This window comes from Balaenoptera physalus (assembly GCF_965194825.1).
Source record: "Balaenoptera physalus genome assembly, chromosome: 6".
In the NCBI taxonomy this organism is placed as follows: domain Eukaryota; kingdom Metazoa; phylum Chordata; class Mammalia; order Artiodactyla; family Balaenopteridae; genus Balaenoptera; species Balaenoptera physalus.
Genome location: NC_138885.1, coordinates 37,340,841 through 37,362,394, shown reverse-complemented (window position 1 = coordinate 37,362,394; position 21,554 = coordinate 37,340,841). Strand labels below are relative to the sequence as shown.

Sequence of the window (21,554 nt, the reverse complement as noted above, 5' to 3'; positions counted from 1 at the left end):
GGCTGTACTAGAAGCAGCAAAAGATACTCGGTTTCTGGTGGGAGGAGATGCTGAAAGTGTGACTGAGAACCCTGGAAATTAAGAGAGTTAAATGTTCAGAAATACTGAATAAGATGGAATAAATGAGATTTCAAACCACCATCTTTGCTTCTTTTTAGGGAATTTATGCAATAGAGCATAGGCTTACCTGTTGGTTTCTAAGCCCAGAGGCAGAAACAATAAAGTACAAAACTATTACATTTCAGTTCAAAAAGCATAACATAATCAAATTATGAGAAAAATCAGGCCAACTCAAGATAGGGATATTCTTCAGCACAACTCACATTTACACATTAGAAATGGTAACATCATGAACAAAGGAAAGCTGAGGAACTATTCAAAATTAAAGGAGTCTAGAGAGAAAAGACAGTTAAGTGCAATATATGATGCTGATTGGATTCTAAATTAGAGGAAAAAAAGGAATTTTTAATATATAAAACATTATTGGTCAACAGGCAAAATCTGAATAAAAGCTATGCATTGTATCAGTGTTAAACATATTAATTTTGATAGATGTACTGTGGTTATGCAGGAGAATGTCCTGGTACTCAGGAGATGCAGGCTGAAATTTTAGATGAAGAGAATCATCATGTCTGCAATTTACTATCAAATGGTTCAGAGAATACTAGAAATAGCCAGAGGAAAAAAGGTGAACAAATGGTGAATCTAGGTGAAGGGTATAGACATTCATTCTATAATTCTTACAACTTTTCTGTAGGTTTGAAATTATTTCAAAATAGTGAGTTAAAAACAAAAGGCGTGACAAACATTTGTGTTACGGCTCTGACAGTGGCTATCCAAGTGGACTTTGAGCCAGTTTCATGTGTAAAATAGAAATAATCTGACCCTTCTATCTCATAGGTAATTATTAAGGTCAGTGAGACAATGGGGTTCACAGAGCACTATTTCCTTTTTCTAATATTTGGACAAATATTTTATAAGAAAGAAAAGAGTGCGTTGTTTTCAACCCAGCTACACTTATATCACAAATGAAATTTAGTTAGGTTTTAGATAATTAAAACTTTAGCTTTTGTTTATAATTATAATAGTCATACCTCAAAGAAGGCCCTGAGAATAAAGCTTTTCTCTATAATAATAATAGATAATTTTAAACTAAAATTAAACAGTACTAAAACAAGCAAAGAAACATCTACAGTCATAATGACAGTCATAGTCATGTGACATAATCATAATCACAGTCAGAATCATGTGACTCTGGGTATTTATTGCTTGCAGATTTATGGTCTTAGTGTTATTATCCTGGAGAATACTTCCATTTCTTGCATTTCAATTACAAGTGAACAGAGCTCAACATATTCAGTATTCTGAAATCTGGGGAAGTTAAATTTGATGTAAAGACCACCTTTTACATCCCCACTCAGCACTAGTTATTCTGCTATGTGCTGGAAGTACAATGACCAATTCTTTACTGTTTCTTCTAGCTCAATGCCATTTCACATACCCAAAGTCCTCCTGTTCTTTTGATTTTACACTTCCATTAAAATAGCAAAATTTTGGTGAATCATGTATTTATACTTTTTTTTCATATTTTGGCTTAAGTTTATTCAGACGGGGAGATTACCTCAACCAGTTTTATTATGACCTGGAATAAATATGAGAATCACTTGAATCATTCCTGCACTACTGGTCAGTATCACTGAAAATCTTCTTGCACAAATTATTTACATTTTCCTGACCTCCTTCATTATCATCTGGTTCACGCTTCCTCCATAACTAAACTTTTCAAAGAGAAGTACCAAAAATTACTAGTGTTTTAACCAATAGCAAATTCAATGACATCTCGATCTATATTCTTTTTTTAAAAATTTTTGGGAAGTGATTGACCCAGCCAGCCAGTTCAATTCTTTATCATGGAACTTTTCTCCCTTAGGCCTCGATAAGAGTCTGTGTTATCTCTGTGACCATAACCTTGGATCTTATTTGGTCATCTTTCTTCAACAACACGCCTCCAAGGTTCTTGGCTTGGCACTCTTCTCTTTTTTTTCCTTTTAGGATCATGTGTAATTAAGTCATCTCAATGTGACTTGAGATAAGTTCCCATCTCCAGGCTCATGTTTCCTCTTCAGCACCATGTAGATAGTGCAACCACCTGCTTCATATGACTATACGTGGTCTGTACATAACATGCTATACACAGTGGGCCAGAGCCTCTAACTCTCTATCCCAAAGCTAAGCTACCTGCACACCAGCATCTATTCAGTTCTGTGAAATGGACCAGTTAGAAAAGGAAACTATGAAAGGACAGGCATTTTGGTATGAGGTGAGGAAGAGAGTTTCTTATAATAGGAATAGTAGGCAGTGTTCTACGGTAAGGAAGAGGGAAACTAGGTAATCGTAACAGTAACTTGAGATAACTGTGAACAAACTGATTAACAAGTGAAGAAGGAGGAGATGAAAGATGGAAGCAGGAAGAGATAGTGATAGAGATGAGAGAGAGAGAGAGAATGAGCTCGTGCAAGAGTAGAGGTCAGAGCATTTAGCATGACAGTAAAACCTAGCACCATATGCCCTTTTATTTGTTCTTCACTGGCATAGAAAGTTCTTCACCTGAATGACATGTAATTTGAAAATAATTTTAACTTATTGTGATAAATTGATCTTTCAAGAATATTTGGGGAAGTATATACTCATAATAAAATCTGGCTCACGCTATCACAAACCAGTACGCATTAACGTTAAAAAAATGAGTCAAAAGCTCCCACAGCAGAAAGAGCTAAAGTTTAAATACTCTTTAGCTTAAAAGATACCCCATATTGTTAGATGATGCAACAATGTTGAGAAAAGTCACTAAAAACTAATTCACCAAGTTTGTAAAATCAAATATTCTATACTCTAGGTAATCTTAATATTGCTCAGTCACTGGAAATCAGATTATTCTTGAGATTGTATTTAAGTCAAGGCAAGATGGTCTTCCACTTACAAATGTAATTTACTCTCATGAGTAGGTAATCTTGTTAAAATATTGTCAGGTTAATTGAAATTGATTTGTGTTTACTAAACATTGTGAATACTAATCAAATATTAGACACTGAAGCGTTGGAAGTATTTAAACCTTAGACAGACGCTGTTTGTGCTTCATAGAAGGATTTCTTGTCTCAGAAGTCAACATTGCTTTTCAGCCTTTTCTTCAAAAATTGTATAAAGAGAAAATGAAAAGAAACAGCCTGCATTTGCTTTGTGAAATTTTATAAACTGGGAATATTTGGGAGGATTTGGGATTGGTTTGGGGGGAATTATTTTTATTTTATTTCCACTGCTACAAACAGCACATTTGCTTTTCCATCTGCTTAATTCCATTCCAGGTTTGCTATTCTCTACCACTCATAGCTTCACTGAGCTCCACATAATAGCTTTTATAGGAGACAGGCTTTACCAGGCAATTTGAAAAGCAGGTTGAAGATAAAGCCTGATAGTTCACATGCCCTGGCCTGGTGACTTGGCTCATTTCTAAAGCTTACTCCAAATGGGCTGTATGCATCTCCTGCGGTATATGTGTATTGGCTCTATGAAGCTTAAAGAAACATTTCCCCTAATACAAAAATAAACCCATCATAATCATTGATTTTGGGGAAATTTTACAGTTGTTAGTTAACCTGCTCCCTCATGCCCTGCAATATTCATTAGCAGATTTCTCTGTTTATGAGTGATATTATATGGAAATGGTTATGGGAAGCTAACAGATGTAACCACTGAAATAAATTAGAAGGAAAAGTTCTGTTTTTTACAGATGGTTCTATTGAATATGCTTCCCCCCCTCCCTCCACTTTAACATTTAGTTTTCTTTCAACAGAAAACTTTTCTTTACTGACTATGGGAATGTGGCCAAAGTGGAGCGATGTGACATGGATGGGATGAACAGAACAAGGATAATTGATTCCAAGACAGAGCAGCCAGCTGCACTGGCACTAGACCTAGTGAACAAATTGGTTTACTGGGTAGATCTTTCCTTGGACTATGTGGAAGTAGTGGACTATCAAGGAAAAAACAGACATACTATCATCCAAGGCAGACAAGTAAGTAGAATTTGGTTCGGAAATGCAGCTAAGGTAATAAAATGGATGGTATCATACTAGGAAGAAGACTGAAAATTGCAATGTTGAAAATTTCTTATGAAGTCAAGCTGCAGTGGGTCATAAAAACTGTGATGTGTTTGCTATATGGGAGAATGTTCTTTTCACAGTGTACTGTGTACTCCATAGTATGGGGCGGGAGAGGGGGCTCTCTCCCCCTCTTTCCCTCTATTAAAAAAAGAAAAAAAGCACACAAAACAAAAACCAACTGAAATAAATCAAAAACAACAAACAAAACCAAAAATGCTACACTAGTAAGAAAGAAAAGTATTAGAGTAGGACAGTAAATATGACCTACTTACTGAAAACTAATTTAAGTAGTTCATTTGTAAGAAACTGAACTATCGTCTGTCCCATGTAGCATTGGAGATATATATATTTTTTCTGCTAACAATACATATGCTGGCTCACAAAAGTATCATTATTATTTTAATAGGTTGGATTAAATTTTGCCTTCTGATGTATTCAGGTACTTCCTAAAATAAGAATTTTGTGAAAAGCACTGAGGTCAAAATTTTTCCCATCTGTATAGTTTTCCCCTTGCTGAATTACATGTTTTTGCAAATAACACTCAATAAACACCCGAAGAAGCTCTCTAAGTGGAAATAAGCCTTATTCACTAGTTTACTTTTTAAATTCAATTTTACCTCACTGATCTCACTAATTTTATGTTAGATTCTCATTCTGTGGAGCTGAAATAAGTGACTCTGTTTTCTTTTGCAGTGCAAGGCACAAATATTCTGTAATTGTCCTGTAAAGTTACTTTGCCTTTATAATCAGCTTTTAACAATGAAATGTTTTCACTTCCTTGGCAGATAAAAAAATGCACTAATCTGGGTGGTTTAAAAAAAAGTGTCCAGTATTAGAGGTGAGGTCATTTATTTCTGTCTCACCTTCGACTGTTCTTAAAACTTTGATTTCCTTGGCAGTCTAGTTATGACCTTAGAGGACCTAGTCTCTAAAATGATTATGATGGACCTTCTTTTTATGTATATGTAATTAAAATTTTAAACCTTGAAACAAGAATGAGGAATTCAAATGATCTTCCCCATGACTACTTTTAAAAGTTTTTTAGTATCTGAAGTTTTTAATTATCCTTTTTTTTCCCCATTTCTATTGCCTGTGTTTTGCTGGTTCCCTAAACACATGCTTAGTCTGCCACTACGTAATCCAAAAAAGATAAAATTTTGTATTTGTCCTGTAGGCAGAATGGTCTATGCACCACACCAAGCTCCTGCCACCTTTGTTGGGGGTAGTTAGGAGACCAGGCAACAATGTAGGTACTTTATGGTAAACAAACCCTTCTGAAGGAAAGCAGCGAGGCAGTGAGTAAAATTTGATGGCTATTGTGTGAACATATTTTCTGCCCTCACCAGTTGCCCCCTCTGTAGCCATGCTTACTTTCTCTCCTGAGGCTTGGATTGGCAGTTGCAATGACAGCAATGTGTTTAGGCTGCAATCGCACACTTCCAGATGACTGGCCCCAGACTTCAAGCAAAGCATGCATAAAATAAATGGCAATTAATGGAAGACTTCAGGTTGCTTGTAATTTTTACAGGAAAAAAGAAGTATTGCCCAAATCAAAATTGGGTCATAGATATATTTAGTGAATATGATGTCAGTTATGTGGAAAATATTATTAGTAAATACACACATGCCTCCCCCTACAAACACTTACTGGAGAGTAACACTAACATTGAAAATGATTATTGGGGCTTTAACATAGAATGATTCTCCCCCTTAATTCCTAACTTTCATTTGTAGCCTAGGCATGAAGAAATGAAATACATCCAAAGACAGCGTGAAAAGCCAGTCTTCTTTTACTCAACATCTCCTATGAGAGGATCAGGAATAGTAATAAAGAGACATGTAAGCTAGAAAGATAGCAAATCAAATGCTTTTGCTTAAGGTATAGAACTGGTATGATTTCCTATGTAGAAATTTCTGTGATTTTGTTCTATATAAAATTTTTTTACAGTCAAACCATGCATAACTTCTCAAATTCTCTTGACTACAAATCTATACGAAAAATACACTAGAAGTGCAATATAATGCCAAATGATAATGACAAATGCTTTTTCATCAAAATCTGTACAGCAAATCAATTGACAAATCTACCATACCTTGGTCCAGAACCATTTTAAATTGAGTATACTACAAGGTATGCCCAAAGGCAATGTGCCTAGCATGTGCCTTTTTGTATGAGAAAATCAGTATACTTATTCTTCCTTTGCTTTACTGGAAGCTTTCCATCAGTTCAAGAAGTCTGTTCTTACCCACAGTCCCCAAGACCTGTACAAAGGAGGAGAGTTACACTGTTAACTGTGAAGTGTCGTGGAGAGCAGTAAACATTGTAATTCTCAAATCAGGGCTCCATTTTCATAATGAATAGGCTTTAGAAAGAGTGCAGTTTCTGAGTAGAATGCTGACATTTTATTTACAATGATTCCAAATATGTGATTTTGTTGTTTACTATTTTCCATGCTGGGGCTACTATTAGTCTAAATGTAACCTGTATTTTTTAAAAAATGGGATTTTCAAAGGTGTTTTCTCATCAGTCCTTTCACAGGCAAAGCAAGCCTTTTACAGATTCTACATATCCATGGCTATATGAAAATGTAGCTCACAAAAATATATCAAATTTTACATAACAGTACCATAAGCATGTTATTGAATATGCTTGAAAGTTTGGTTCTCACTAGGCTTTGAATAGTAGCTACTGAACATGTTTTCTTAATGAAACATGAATAAAATTCTCTCCCATACATGGGGTAGTGCTTTAACCACTACTGCATAATGTTTTATTCTCAGAGAAAAGATTTAAATTAGTGAAATGTCAAATTCTATGAGAGAAGATAAATGATAATATGGTTGTGACTCTCCAACTATGGGAATTTTCCACAGGAGTAAATAGCAATCAATTTTTCTTTCAAGTTGAAAGCAACATAATTAAAAATCATAGTCATTTTTGCCCCTTTTTATAGGTCAAACATCTTTATGGTATAACTGTGTTTGAAGACTATTTGTATGCAACCAATTCTGATAACTTCAATATCATACGGATAAACCGATTTAATGGCACTGATATTCATTCATTAATTAAAATGGAAAATGCCCGAGGAATCCGAATCTATCAAAAAAGAACTCAACCAATAGGTAAGATGCAAGACTTCTTCATAGACTTCACAATGGCAAATTGAATGGGGATATGGTCCTTGTGCCTTTGTTTGGTGTTAAAGTGGGTGAGCCATAAATTCTCTGTTGTGACAACAAAAATGTACATGTCTGCCTGATAAAATGGAATAGAGCTCCTTTCCCAAGGCTCGATGACAAATTGTTCAGTTGCTAGTGAATCGTTTCTACAACCATAGAATTGAAATGATGGCTAGATTTAGATTCAGGAAGGAACTTTCACTCTTGATGTATGTATACAGGAAACCCAGATGCCAAGACTTTAGGGAATTTTTTTATATCGTTCTGGGAAACATTTCAAATTAGGTGATTTTCTTGCAGTATCTGTCTAGTTTTTATTGCAGTCACTGGGGTCTCTTGACTGAACATCCCAATCATTCCTTAATATATGTTAAATAAAAAATAATTTTTAACGAGAAGGCTACAGCATTTCTAAGTATTCCTCAAAAACACTAACTACTTTGCATTGTAAGTTAGTGATGCTTGTTCATCAATACAGTTTAGGCTCAATCATATATAGAATAATGTAACATACAAAAACTACCACCCAAATGTCCATCATCTTTTTGTGCTTCAAATTAAAACAAATTTAGAATTATCTAACCATTAACATAAATTCAGCTTAGGCAATGTATTATTACATATACATATTGTGTTTACAGGAAATTCAAATTTTGAATTCTGTAGGTAACCTTAATAGAGTTTTATATTGGGATTTATTAATTCACCAATTATTCATTGACCATTTACTATGTGCCAGGAACTATTCTATGTCCATTGAGAATATAGTTGTGAATAAAACAGACCAAAACATCATTGCCTTTATGAGATTTGCATTGTTGTAAAGAAGACATAATTTTAAAAAAACAAGTAAATTATTATTCTATTAGAAGATAGTAAGTGCTGTGGAAAAAGATAAAGCAGATGAGTGTCAGGAATGGGGGTAGTTTGCAATTTTATATTGAATGGTCAGAGGAAGTCCCATTGAGAAGATGAAATTGCATGAAGACTTTAAGTAATTAAAGGAGGAGAGAGGCAGGTAGAAAGATGAGCACACACGAAAACCACGAGGAAGAGCATGCTTGGATTGTTCAGGGAGGAACAAGGAGACCCATAGGTCTGGAGCAGAGTAAAAAGAGGAAGAGAAGTAGGCAATTAAGCTGGAGAAATGCAGGAGGACCGTAACAAGTAGGGCCCTGCAGACAGTTGTAAAAACCTTTGCTTATACTTTTAGTGAGTCGGGGAGTCCTTAGGAAGCCTTAAGCAGAGGAGTCTCATGGTCTGACTGACTTTTTAAAGGAATCAATATGGCTGCTATATTGACAATAGGCTGTCAGGGACAAGGGTGGAAAGTTAGAGATGATGGTGGATTGGACCAAGATGGTAGTAGTGAAGGTGGTGAAAAGTGGTTAGTTAGACTCAGAATATATTTGAAGGTATAGCCAACAGCATTTCTTGATGGATTTGATGTGGGGTGTAAATTAAAAAAGAGGCAAGGATGATGGCAATTAGGCTGAGCAACTGCAATAACTGAGTTATTTTTGAGATTAAGAAAACTAAGTTTGGAGCAGACTGGGGGCAAAGAAAAAATGTATAATTTTTACATGTTATTTTGAATTTCTGTCATAAATTCAGGTGGAGATTTCAAGGAGGTATTTGAATATATAAGTCTGGAGTTCAGGGGCAAGCCCAAGCTGGACATAGCAATTTGAGAGTCATTGGCATATAGGTGACATTTAAAGCCAGGAAAATGGATGGGATCACCAAGGAAGTAACTATAGATGGAGAAGAAAAGAGTTCCAAATAAAGGACACTGGGACACTCCAACAATGAGAAGTCAAAGACAATAGGAAGAACCAAAAGAGGAGACTGAGAAGAAGCTTGTTAATTCAATTGGCCATTGGATTTAGCAGCATGAAGCTCATAGGGATCTGACAAGAGCAGTTTGCGGTGAAGAGAATGTCTGGGTAGAAAGGATCTGGGAAAGATAGGAAGGAAAGAAATTGTAGAAAATGAGCGAGGATAACTTTGAAAAGTGTTGATATTAGGTGGGGCAGAGAAATGGGGAGCTAATTGAAGGATTGCTGTGGGAATTAAGGTTAAAATTACGATTTTTTACCCCCCAAGATGTGGAAATAATGGCACATTTGTATGCTGATGGGCATGATCCAATGCAGAGAGCAAAAGTAATGAAGACAGTGAGAAAGTGGAGAGTTGCTAAGTAGGTAAGAGGAGATGTGATCTAGTATAGAAATGGGATGAGACTGGAAAATAAAAGCAACACTCTTGTGCAAAAAAAATAAACTACATTTCAGTTATCTTTTCATTTAGAGAATGCAGAATACAAAAAGAACATAGCACAGTTTTCGAAAGCATGTAAGTTTCAATATTAAAAGAAAATTGTCATATTACTCATCACAATTCCAAGAAAGTCGTGATTGAAAAGAAATATAATTACAGTAATACATAAAATCTTACTGGTATTATTCCTACTACAGCATTTTCTCTTTGACCTTTCTTTTTCTCATGCTCTCCATACAGTACTTTTCCTATTTTTGTTTCTTCTCCACCTTCTACACTCATAAAACATCCTTCTATTCCATAACCTCCACATGAAAACTCAGCCTTCTCCTTTTGACAATTATAGTCACACACACACACACACACACACACACACACAAAATTCATTTTGTGGAAGCGTTCTCCAAATGGCAATGGACTCAAAATTGAAGAAAAAAATTTATCTCAGCACTTCTCAATAAAGGTAATCACTGAAGCACATTTATCCTAATTTAGGTGCCCATATACTAGATTATTTCAGAAGAAATCCTTTCTCTGCCTAACTACCTAACCTAGGATATTTTAATAGTATTTTTTTATATTTGCCAGAAAAGTGTATTTTTTAAAAGTGCAATAAGCATGTACCAAAAAATCATGTTACTTTTATTTTGCTTACATGTAAACAGTTTAGGTTAATATAAAAGCATTTTATCTTCTCAGAATTTTTGTAAAAGGTAGACTTAGGAGGATTTTGGCAAATCCCTACCTTTTCTTTTTTGGGGTGTAAACTCTTTTCCAATTGATTATGATACAAAATATTTGGGTATATAGATTTTTGCTGGGATTCCCTCTTCTTGCACTGTCAAAGTTTCAACATCCTGATGCACATGATTATCTTGTCTTTGGAGAATTTCAAGCATGCTGTTTTTCGTTTGTTGTAGTCAGAAGCCATGCGTGTGAAGTGGATCCATACGGAATGCCAGGAGGATGTTCACACATCTGTCTGCTCAGCAGCGGTTACAAAGCACGGACCTGTCGCTGCAGGACTGGCTTCAACTTGGGAAGTGATGGCAGGTCATGCAAAAGTATGTTATTGAAAATCAAACATTTGCCAGCAGCTAATGCTTCAGAATAGGGTTCTTAGTATTAATTAGGAGCATCAGGGTCCGTGATAACGTGAGACATCATCAGGACAAATTTGCCGGTGAATGTGTATAAGCCATTTTTCTCAAAATCAGTATTTAGTTTTTTGGGTTTTTTTTCTCTTTTGTATGTGTGTGATAATGTGAATGAGAAACCTAATTGGGCTGTAGAGTCACCAAATTTATGGATCTTTGGGAACCGTACTTTAGGGAAGATTTTTAGGAAGATCCTTTCCTTAATTCCCTAAAGAATGTTCATGGTCTAATGAGCCTGAATCGTTGGTTAACCAGATTTTCTCTTTTTTGAACCAAGATGCTGCCTCTAGTAATAGGTGTGTTTAGTCCAACAGAAATCCACATTAAGTAATATTTCACTTTATCCAGCATTGGGGATGAAATTCATTTCATTATTTCACTTTCCAAGTAACTGGAGCTACACTAATTAAATATCAATCTCTTTAACAATTTTGTTAAAAAGTTATCTAGTAGTTAGACATATCTTTGTTTTATTTTTGAAATATGCTAGAATAACTTAATTGTTCTTTATTTAAATAAGCTAATAAATATTCTTCACACAGGACTTTTGTTAAGTTTAAATTTTTACACAAAAATTAATTAAGTTCTTTACTCAGGGTCTGCATAATCAGATGTAGTTTTAATGGCCCTCATAGAAATGGTGTCCATGTGGAAACTGTTGGTTTTTAGATGTCCCACAAATACCATAATTTTTTAAGATTGTGATGACTGCTTTTTACAGTGTATATTTTGTCTCGATTTATTTTTGTCTGTGCTCGCTCTCTGACCACTGTCCTGCCATCTCTTTTGCCTTCTTATCATATGCTTGCTGAGGACTGTGAAATGAGACCTCTAAATTTGTTATAATTTTAAGTCTAAGTGGTTAGAATTCATAGTGCAAGTACTTTTAAATTGAGAACCCAAGAGACTTAACTGTGATAAAATACATGACTTAGTACTTTTTTTTATGTCCAGCTTTGTATCAAATGCTAGGAATGTAGAAACACCAGCTCTCATGTTCAAGAAATCCTCTGGATAATTGAAGGTTTAGTGTCAGAAGCCTCAAGATAGGGGTAGTTTTGTGTGTGTGTGTGTGTGTGTGTGTGTGTGTGTGTGTGTGTAACCAGCCTTTAAACTGCTCTGGTTACCACTTGGGAAGTGATGGCATGTCATGCAAAAATACAATCATGCACATTTACGCATACATATATACATGTGTGTGTATATATGTGTATGTACATTTATATATATGTACATATACATACACACACATATATATATATATATACACACACACACACATATATACACATATATACACACACACGTTTGGTGGAAAAACATAAGATCAGAGTTGCATAAGCTTCAATCATCCCTAATGTAGTGATCAATCAGGGTACATTTACATTTAAATTAACAGAAACAATTCTAGCTATTTTAAGCAGAAAGGATCAAACACAAATAGATAGATATTTACAAAATCATTGAGAAGCCTGAAGCAGCAGCTTCTAGACTGGGTCTTGGGAACTTTCCTCAAAACCACCACAAACTAGCCTGGCTTAAGCTGGAACACCTACCATAATCAGAAGCTAGGGCATCGGGAAGCCACAAATGGCAAACATGGTGTTTCAAAAACACACCATCTTAGCTGAGATCTAGAGATTAGGAAGTTTGCACCAAAACTATTAGCTCCAGAAATAATATGTCATACTGGAAAATAAAACAAAACAAAACACAGCACAACAAAAAGATACCCTCTTCCTTGTCTCTTGATGTAGAGAAAGGAAGAAGACTGATGTAGAAAAATTCAGTTTCTCCATCAGATAAATACCAGCAGAAGCAACAAAAGGTGGTCTCATTTCTATATTCCAAACTCAAGCTAGTACATCTGACTTTAGGTACTTAAATCAAAACTAGAGCCATGGTTATATCGGTGTCTGTGAAATGTAGTTTTTAGTTTTCAATTGTCTATGGTATAGGAAAACACATTAGAAGAAACTTCAGGTAGTGAATGATTGAAAAAAGTGACTGAATAAAACAATGGGAAAAATAGTTACCATTCTTATTTTAAATATACATACACTTGCACACGTGCACATACACATACACACACATACATTAAACCAATGAAGTATTGTGCCAGGTTTACTAATTAAAGCATCAATTAAAAATACAAGCAAAAATAAATGTTAGCAAGAATAGATATGGTGAAACCAGCATTCTTACGCCTTGCTAATAGAACTGGAAATTGATACCACTATTAGAAAGACATTTGATAATAACATACAAAAGAGATAAAACTGATAACATCCTTTAACAAATTATCCCACTTTTGACTAAAGAAATCCATTGTAAATGTATGTATAATAACAAAAACCCAGAAGCAATCTAAATATCCTACAGTAGGTAAGTAGCTGACCATATTATGTTGCCTCTCTAGCAGGGAACATGATGCTGCCATTGAAAAGACTGTTTTGAAGACCTTTTAATGACACAACAAAGTATTGTTAAATTTTTAAAAGTTAAGTAGTAAAATGCATATCTAAGATCCCAATTTTTTAAAAAGCAAAAGTATCTATGCATATGATGTTGGTAGGAAATACTCAGGAATGTTAATTTTCAAATGAATCTACTTTTAAATAATGTAAGATAGTATCTTTAAAGAAAATAATGAGTAGGTAGACACTGAGAGGTTGTGAGGGTAATGAGAAAGAGGGATGTTAATATTCTTTACCCAGTAATTCCATTTCTGGAAATGTATACTAAGAGATATGGGAAAATGATTATCTCAGTGTTATAATAATGGAAAGATAAAATCAACTGAGGAATGATTTGGCAAATTATCATATATTATACTGATCATACTGAAGGAATGTAAGACAAAAATAATGGATCAGGGACTTCCCTGGTGGCGCAGTGGTTAAGAATCTGCCTGCCAATGCAGGGGACCAGGGTTCGAGCCCTGGTCCGGGAAGATCCCACATGTGACGGAGCAACTAAGCCCGTGTGCCACAACTGTGGAGTCGGCGCTCTAGAGCCCGCGAGCCACAACTACTGAGCCCACGTGCCACAACTACTGAAGCCTGCACGCCTAGAGCCTGTACTCTGAAACAAGAGAAGCCACCACAGTGAGAAGCCCACGCACCACAACGAAGAGTAGCCGCTGCTAACAGCAACTAGAGAAAGCCCATGCACAGCAACGAAGACCCAACACAGCCAAAAAAAGAAAGAAAAGGATCAGCACAGAATATAATCTTAATGCTAAGATTTAGTAATAAAAGCAGAATACAAAACATATTCTCTTCTATATTAGTGTGCATTAGAAAAATAGCTAGGTAAATTAAATTTGAAATAGTCACACCAAGGAATATAATACAGCAATGAAAATGAATGAATAATTACTACAACAACCTTAGATGAATATAAAGCATGTAGTAAGAATAAAATTAATTAATAGCACACATGCAATTCAAACACACAAAATTAAACAGTCTACTGTTGGGAAATACAAACAACATATGTGGCAAAACTTTAAAAAAATGCATGGTAAACACAATAACCATATTATTGTATATAACCAGAGATACTGGATGTCTCTGGGATGGAAGAGGGGTGGGTTTGGGGCATGTGCGTGCATTCTAATGTTCTGGAGATATTCTTAAGGTCTATGTTAGGTACATGAGATTTGTTTTATTTTTATTCTTTAAATATTAACATTTTATAAATATATATATTTAATATTCATTAACACTAATTTTAAAAGAAAATGAGAAAGAAAATATATAAAATGATTATATATTTTGCATTGAGGGTGTTGAGTTTATGAGTAATTACTTATTTTTTTTCCTCCAAATTTTATAATGTAATTATTTTAATTTACTAAGAATCTCACTATGGTATGGTTATCCAAATATAATAATCATATGTATCCTCAGTTTTCTTAATAAAACCTAGTATGTTTTCCTTTCTATATGAAGTATTCCTTTCAAAATTATGTATACTAAACTAAGTATAATGTGCCCTAGCAATACGAGAGCCTTGCATGTAGTTTCATGTAAAAGTCTGAAGGAGTTCATTCATTCTGTAGAAAAAGCTTCCTTGATTCTTGCATTTTAACCCAGGACACAGTTTTTTGTTTTGTTTAGTTTCTGATAAAGGCTGTGTTGTACATCAGAGTTACTGGCAGACAGCATCAACCTCTAACGTTCTAATTAAGATATGAAGAAAGAAGTGACACTGTAACTGGCATTTTATTTCAGTTCTTAAAAAAAAAAAATCACGTTTATACAAACTATAATATATTTACATGCAAGTTATGTGATACTGTGTGATTCTTTTTGTTTGCTTCTGACAGTCTGTAGATGCAAACTCTGAGTAGGGAGGGGTGTTTTAAATATTCTGAAGTTTTTAGCACTGTCAAACATAATGAATGCTACAGTTAGTATCTACAGATAGATAGATTGTGATGAATTATAAAATTAAATGTTCCAGATGTTTTAATAAATGTCCATTTTACAGTTACAAGTTATCCAAGGATCTGTCATGTTTTTGCTATACAGTTACAGGCAAAAGAATAATTAACTAAATATAACCTATTCACAGAAGTAATTTCTGTTTTAATTAAAGTAACGCAATTAGCTGGCCTTCTTGCATCAAGATACATTTGGCATATTTTAGGGTTTAATTTTTGGTACTGAATTTAAAAAAATGTTAATTGTGCCAGTTAATTAAACAGTGGCATTATGCAGGGTAAAGAAGATTAGGCAGCATCGGTTGTTTATGTTTGTAATCTTTCTTCTGCAGGACCAAAGAATGAGTTGTTTCTCTTTTATGGGAAAGGACGCCCAGGAATTGTTAGAGGAATGGACTTGAATACCAAGATAGCTGATGAATACATGATCCCCATAGAAAATCTGGTAAACCCTCGTGCTTTAGATTTTCATGCAGAAACCAATTATATCTACTTTGCTGACACCACCAGTTTCCTAATTGGCCGGCAGAAGATAGATGGCACAGAGCGAGAAACCATCCTGAAAGACGGTAAGTGACAATGTGTATCAAACTGCCCAGAGACAAAACATTTATTTAAAAGGATAAATCCAATGTACGTCAAACTAACTTTAACCAGAACCCAAGTTACTGTTGATTTTTAAATATTTGTTAATTTCTATTTCTTGAGTAACATTATTTCAACATGTTTTCCAAATACTAGCTTATTAAAACCTTCATTATAAAATTGAACTTGCAATTGTCCACTACATTATAAGTATTACAGGAATTAAATTGAGCTATTAATCCACCTTCATAGAAAATGTAGACTTACAGTTATATGTTTACGGCGTTATATGGTAGAACATAAGATTTAACAGGACATTGGAGACTTTTGTAATACTTGGTTCTCACTGGAATATTGGTCGTGTCACTCAAAGTTCATTAAAAAGATCAATGTTCCCATTGTCCTCACGATTCTTGCATATTGTTTTTTTATGTTATAAGATATTACAATTGAGTTTTTTTTTTAAAAGATTTATTGATTTATTGATTGATTGATTGCTATGTTGGGTCTTCGTTTCTGTGCTAGAGCTTTCTCTAGTTGTGGCAAGTGGGGGCCACTCTTCATCGCGGTGCGTGGGCCTCTCACTATTGTGGCCTCTCTTGTTGCGGAGCATAGGCTCCAGACGCGCAGGCTCAGTAGTTGTGGCTCACGGGCCTAGTTGCTCCGCGGCATGTGGGATCTTCCCAGGCCAGGGCTCGAACCTGTGTACCCTGCATTAGCAGGCAGATTCCCAACCACTGCGCCACCAGGGAAGCCCTACACTTGAGTTCTTTAGAGTCACCCTTGAAATAATATCTGCAGAGAAACTTTGTTTATACCTATTTTTATTTACAAATACATATATGTTATTATATATAATATGTAAACATATATGCATATACTTTATTAAAATCAGTGAGTTTCATAAATTACTTGGCTTAGAAAAACTGATCAATAATGAAATAATATAACTTTGGTATAAGTACAAAGCATCTTTAATAATCAGGCAAACTGAATCTTCGACTGCCTGCTAGTCACCTTTAGGCGAGTTACTAATGATTCTGGACCTCAGTTTCTTCATATATACAGTTTGCTTACTTCTCAAATATTTAAAAAATCCTTGATTTAGGGACATTAATTGTATGCTTATTATATGAAGGACACTGTGCTAGCTATCATAGGAGATAAAAAAAATGTTAGGAAACGGCTATTTGGAGATAATATAAACTCCCCCAAAATATTGGGTTGGCTAAAAAGTTCGTTTGGTTAGTGAATACGTTGTTCAATAAAGGTCTTGGTGAAGATGAAAAATGTGTCTTTTATTTTTACTTAAAACCAAATGAACTTTTTGGCCAACCCAATATAAAGGCTCTGCAGCATTTAATTTAATAAGTTCAAAGCTGACCCAGAGAAATACATGATTAATGGAGAATGTCTGTGTAATAAGAATACACAGGAAGGCAGAGGTGTCTTTATCTGGGGATTCTCAGAGAACTGTTTTGTGAAGGAGGTAGTATTTGGGCTAGATCTTAAAGAAAGAATGTTAAAGGGGAGGGGAGTGTACTTCAGCACCAGGAATTCCATGAGAAAAAAACCAAAACAAACAAAACACCAAAAAACACATGCTCCAGAATGAGGGCGAGAGGAACATTAAGTGGGTCACTACTGGAGGTTTAGTTTACAGGTAATCATGACAGAGGAGCTGTGGATCCCGAAAGGTAGTGAAATTCAAGGTCTTAAATGTGAGGTGAAGGGGCTTGGATAAAATCCTGAAGGGGTAAGAGGAAATGCTTTTGAGCCAAAGAATAATGTGAATAAAAAGATATTTTAGGAGAATCAATCTGGTGGTGGAATACAGAGTGGATCAGAGGGAGGAAGTAGAGAAAATAAAAGTAGAGAAATGGACTAAAATTATTTACAGCATGAGTGGTAATGCATGATGGTCTCTCCTGTCTTTTAGAGGGATTGGGAACAGCATGAGAAGATTATTCATTCAACTCAGGTTCACTTTAAATCAAACTTTAATGATAAAAATACACCTTCCACAAGCGACAAATGAAGTGCTAAAATGAAAAATATCCCTGCTTTTGTCTCTTTTTATAGTTTACTGATTAAGGCAATATAAATCCACCATGACTTAGCCACCTAAGGAGTGTCTAATTAGAGTCAAGAGTTTTACTTTAAATTGCCTGAGGCAGAGGCTGTCTGCCTACTTTTCTCTGTAATTCAATAACAAATAATAGGAACTTGACAATTTTAGAAGGACAATGAACTTGCATATTCTAAGTAGATGCATTTGGATTGCTCTGATTTTGACCTAGACTGACATGTAATATAGAGGATTCTTGGGCTCTTTTCAAAAAGTGTCAGTTCCTGTGCCGTGACTGAATGTTCCAGCTAATAATCCTAACTTTGATAACCATACCTAATCAGTGACATTGGGGTTCTTTGCATTTTACCACAGCAACAGAGGTCAATTCTAATGGCCACTTGACTGCCAGGCACATCTGTACAGTGTTGCTTTGGCAGTAGGAAGGTTCTGAAAACATTTTGTCGATTTTTACACCTGAAATATATTTAACATTTTGATTATCCTTTACAAGGGACAGCTTAATGTCTTTTTATTAGTTTATCTTACTTCTTACCAGTAAGGAGAATAATAATACACATTATGCTGTGAGATTTACATGTCAAAACAGAACTTGTATTTGGCAAATGGCAATTTGTGATTCTTGGGATCAGAAGAATTAAGTTCTATGTATATTCACTCATTTAACTAGTCTACCAACTAACCTGGAGACTGAGAGGTAATGCTTGGTTTGACAAATGATTTTGTAAGCTTAGTAGAAATTCTGAGTCTTAGATAAATTTGTATAGTTTGAAGTAGAAGGCTTAACGATTTTGCTGTTTTTACGTAAAACATAAATATCTTGAACATATTCTTTACAAGCTCAGATCCTTTTTATATAGAAAAAAACAGCATTTAAAAAAAAGACCCATCTCTATTCCTTCTTTTTGTTTTCTCTCTTAGAGTTTTATTGCAAACTTCCTAAATGTGATATATCTCATAATCTTTGTGTAATATTGTGGGCTAAAATGGTACATAAATAAATAAGAAAGGAAAATTGCCCATTTGAAGTACTTACATATATCTCAATAATTATGGAAAATATCTATGAAATGAAGACATATTAGTGATTTAATAAAAATAGTCTTTTATAAGAACAAAACATTTACCAGTCTTTATTGTGTTTTACTCTTCAGAATTTTTTGCCAAAATTTCTGGTAAAATTTATACTCTTGATTTCTTTTAATTAATTACTTGATTTATTTGTCCAGTCAATAAATATTCATTGAATGCCTTACCTGAGCCAGGTGCTATTTTAGGTGATGGGAATGCTGCAGTAAATAGGACAAAGCTTCATATTTAGTTTACATCCAAATAGTGAAAAATAGATAATAAACAAATAAACACATAAATGAACAAGATCATGATAAGTGCTCTAAAGCAATAAATGAAGATGCCAACAGCAAGCAAAAATAGACTAAGTGGTTAGTCATTCTGTTACCAAATTAGGTCTTATGATCCCCTACTTGAACCCTAGCCTGGCCGAGCTCCTGCCTCAGGGGGAAGGAAGGTTCCTTTTTTCTGTTTGGGTTTGCACAGCCAAAAATGAAACCAAAGTCGAGATTGAAGCAGCACAATCATTATTCAATGGCCGGAGAATGGAGAAGTGGGATCTTAATCGCAAATCAACTTCTTGCCCAGGGGACTGACAATTAAGGCAAGATTTTAAGGGCAAGGCTAATGAGGGGGAAGTGTATGCATTGGTCTTCTGGGAATAGGCGGGTTCTTCCTGGAACTGGGGTGTCACCTCTTTTCTGTCCTTGTATGGTCCTCTGGCATCTGGGTTGGAAGCAGGTTGAACCATCATGGGCAGACAGACAGGGGTCTTACTATTACAATGAGATGGTAATGAGGTGCAGGGCGATATTTGTCCCACTTCTGAAGTTGAACCAGCTTACACCAGTTTTCTTATAGTGAGACTCTTGTTCCTGTGCTGTGAACACAGCTAGAGGATATGGTTAGCTGTGGTTTTCTGCAAATTTACCTGGAGGGAGGGCCAGGGGTATGATTCTGGGGCAATAGCCTTGGTAACAATTCTTGCAGATATAATTGTTACACTCTCTAAGAGGACAAGATAGTTGTTCTTTATAAGATTGTATTCATGTTTAGATTCTTGAATGTCTTGTCCAAGATTCATTTTTCATGGCAGAATGAATTATAATTTCCAGCAGAAAGGAAAAAATACAAAAATGATAATTTAGTATTCAATTTATTATTGCATATATTCTATTAGTGCAGTACTTGGTTTTAAGCTGTATAAGTTAATTATACTGAGATACATATATCCAAATAGAAGGTATGTTAAAATATCTTTCACATTGTTTCATATCTTTAAAGTATTAAAAAAAAACACTCAAAGCATTTTTCCTGAGTTTGAAAGTTATTAATGCCTGCAGCTGTAACAGAAAAACTGTAGTTTCAATAGATCCCATCATTAAACTGCAGACTTGAGGTCACCAAATTTGTGGTAATTTGTAACAGTAGCCACAGGAACTAATGCAAAGCATGTGCTCTGAACCACTTTGCTATATTGACCTTATGTATTTCTTTTTTTAAAAAAATTAATTATTTATTTTTGGCTGCATTGGGTCTTCATTGCTGCCTGTGGGCTTTTCTCTAGTTACTTCGAGCGGGGGCTGCTCTGCATTGCAGTGCGCAGGCTTCTCATTGTGGTGGCTTCGCTTGTTGCAGTGCATGGGCTTCAGTAGTTGTGGCACACAGGCTCAGTAGTTGTGGCTCGTGGGCTCTAGAATGCAGGCTCAGTAGTTGTGGCGCACGGGCTCAGTTGCTCCGCGGATCTTCCTGGACCAGGGCTCAAACCTGTGTCCCCTGCACAGGCAGGTGGATTCTTAACAACTGCACCACCAGGGAACCCCTGACCTTATATACTTCTTAAGATGGGTTCTACTTGATTGAGATCTGGAGTAAGTACACATTTCCACACCTCAGAGTCTTCCTTTAACTGAAGATACTTACAGGATCCATGAAGTTAGAGAACAATGAATAACTTTGGGCAGCGTAGAAGAGAGGCTCTCTGTTTTGGTATGAATAGAACTGTAGCCAGGTGTTAGGGAGGCAGTCTCTGACAAACATATCTTCCAAATGACATGTTTAAAGGTTATCTGTTGACATATTATCAAAGTATCAAAGGGTAGTGCCATATTTATGTGATTGCCTGTCCAGCATCTGAAGAGTCAAACCCTATTCTTCAGCTCAGTTCTATCCAATTTTCTGTTGAAATGTATGGTATTATACCTGGGCCATGAATTATTATTTGATAATTCATCATTGTAATACCACTACCACCACCACATACACACACATACACAACCACCGACTTAAGACACACTTCAGAACTCCAGAAATATTCCCAGGTCTCTATTTTAACCAGGGCTAGTGTGGCCACTCAAAACAGGTTATAGGGTGCAATCTGTTCCCAGATGACACCTACCTGAGAGTAAGACTATAATTTTCTGTATCTAGAGATCACCATTTGTTCTTGGATTTCAACGAACTTCACCATTCTGTAATTCTCTAGGAATTTCTAGTGTCTCATAAAGATCGAGTGTTACAATTGATGAAACAAACCTGTTGAGATATCATTAATAAATTATGTTAGAAAGTTCCCATGA

General features: G+C 35.3%; 1 protein-coding gene across 1 annotated transcript in view; it reads left to right on the top strand.

Annotated features, from left to right (window-relative positions):
* The window catches only part of LRP1B (LDL receptor related protein 1B), a 1,885,740-nt gene that overhangs the window by 1,040,541 nt on the left and 823,645 nt on the right, over nucleotides 1–21,554 (top strand). The window contains exons 9-12 of the mRNA XM_082465229.1: nucleotides 3,851–4,073; nucleotides 7,115–7,286; nucleotides 10,544–10,687; nucleotides 15,563–15,799. Of these exons, the coding sequence (XP_082321355.1) occupies nucleotides 3,851–4,073; nucleotides 7,115–7,286; nucleotides 10,544–10,687; nucleotides 15,563–15,799 (776 nt within the window). The remainder of the gene's footprint in view (nucleotides 1–3,850; nucleotides 4,074–7,114; nucleotides 7,287–10,543; nucleotides 10,688–15,562; nucleotides 15,800–21,554) is intronic.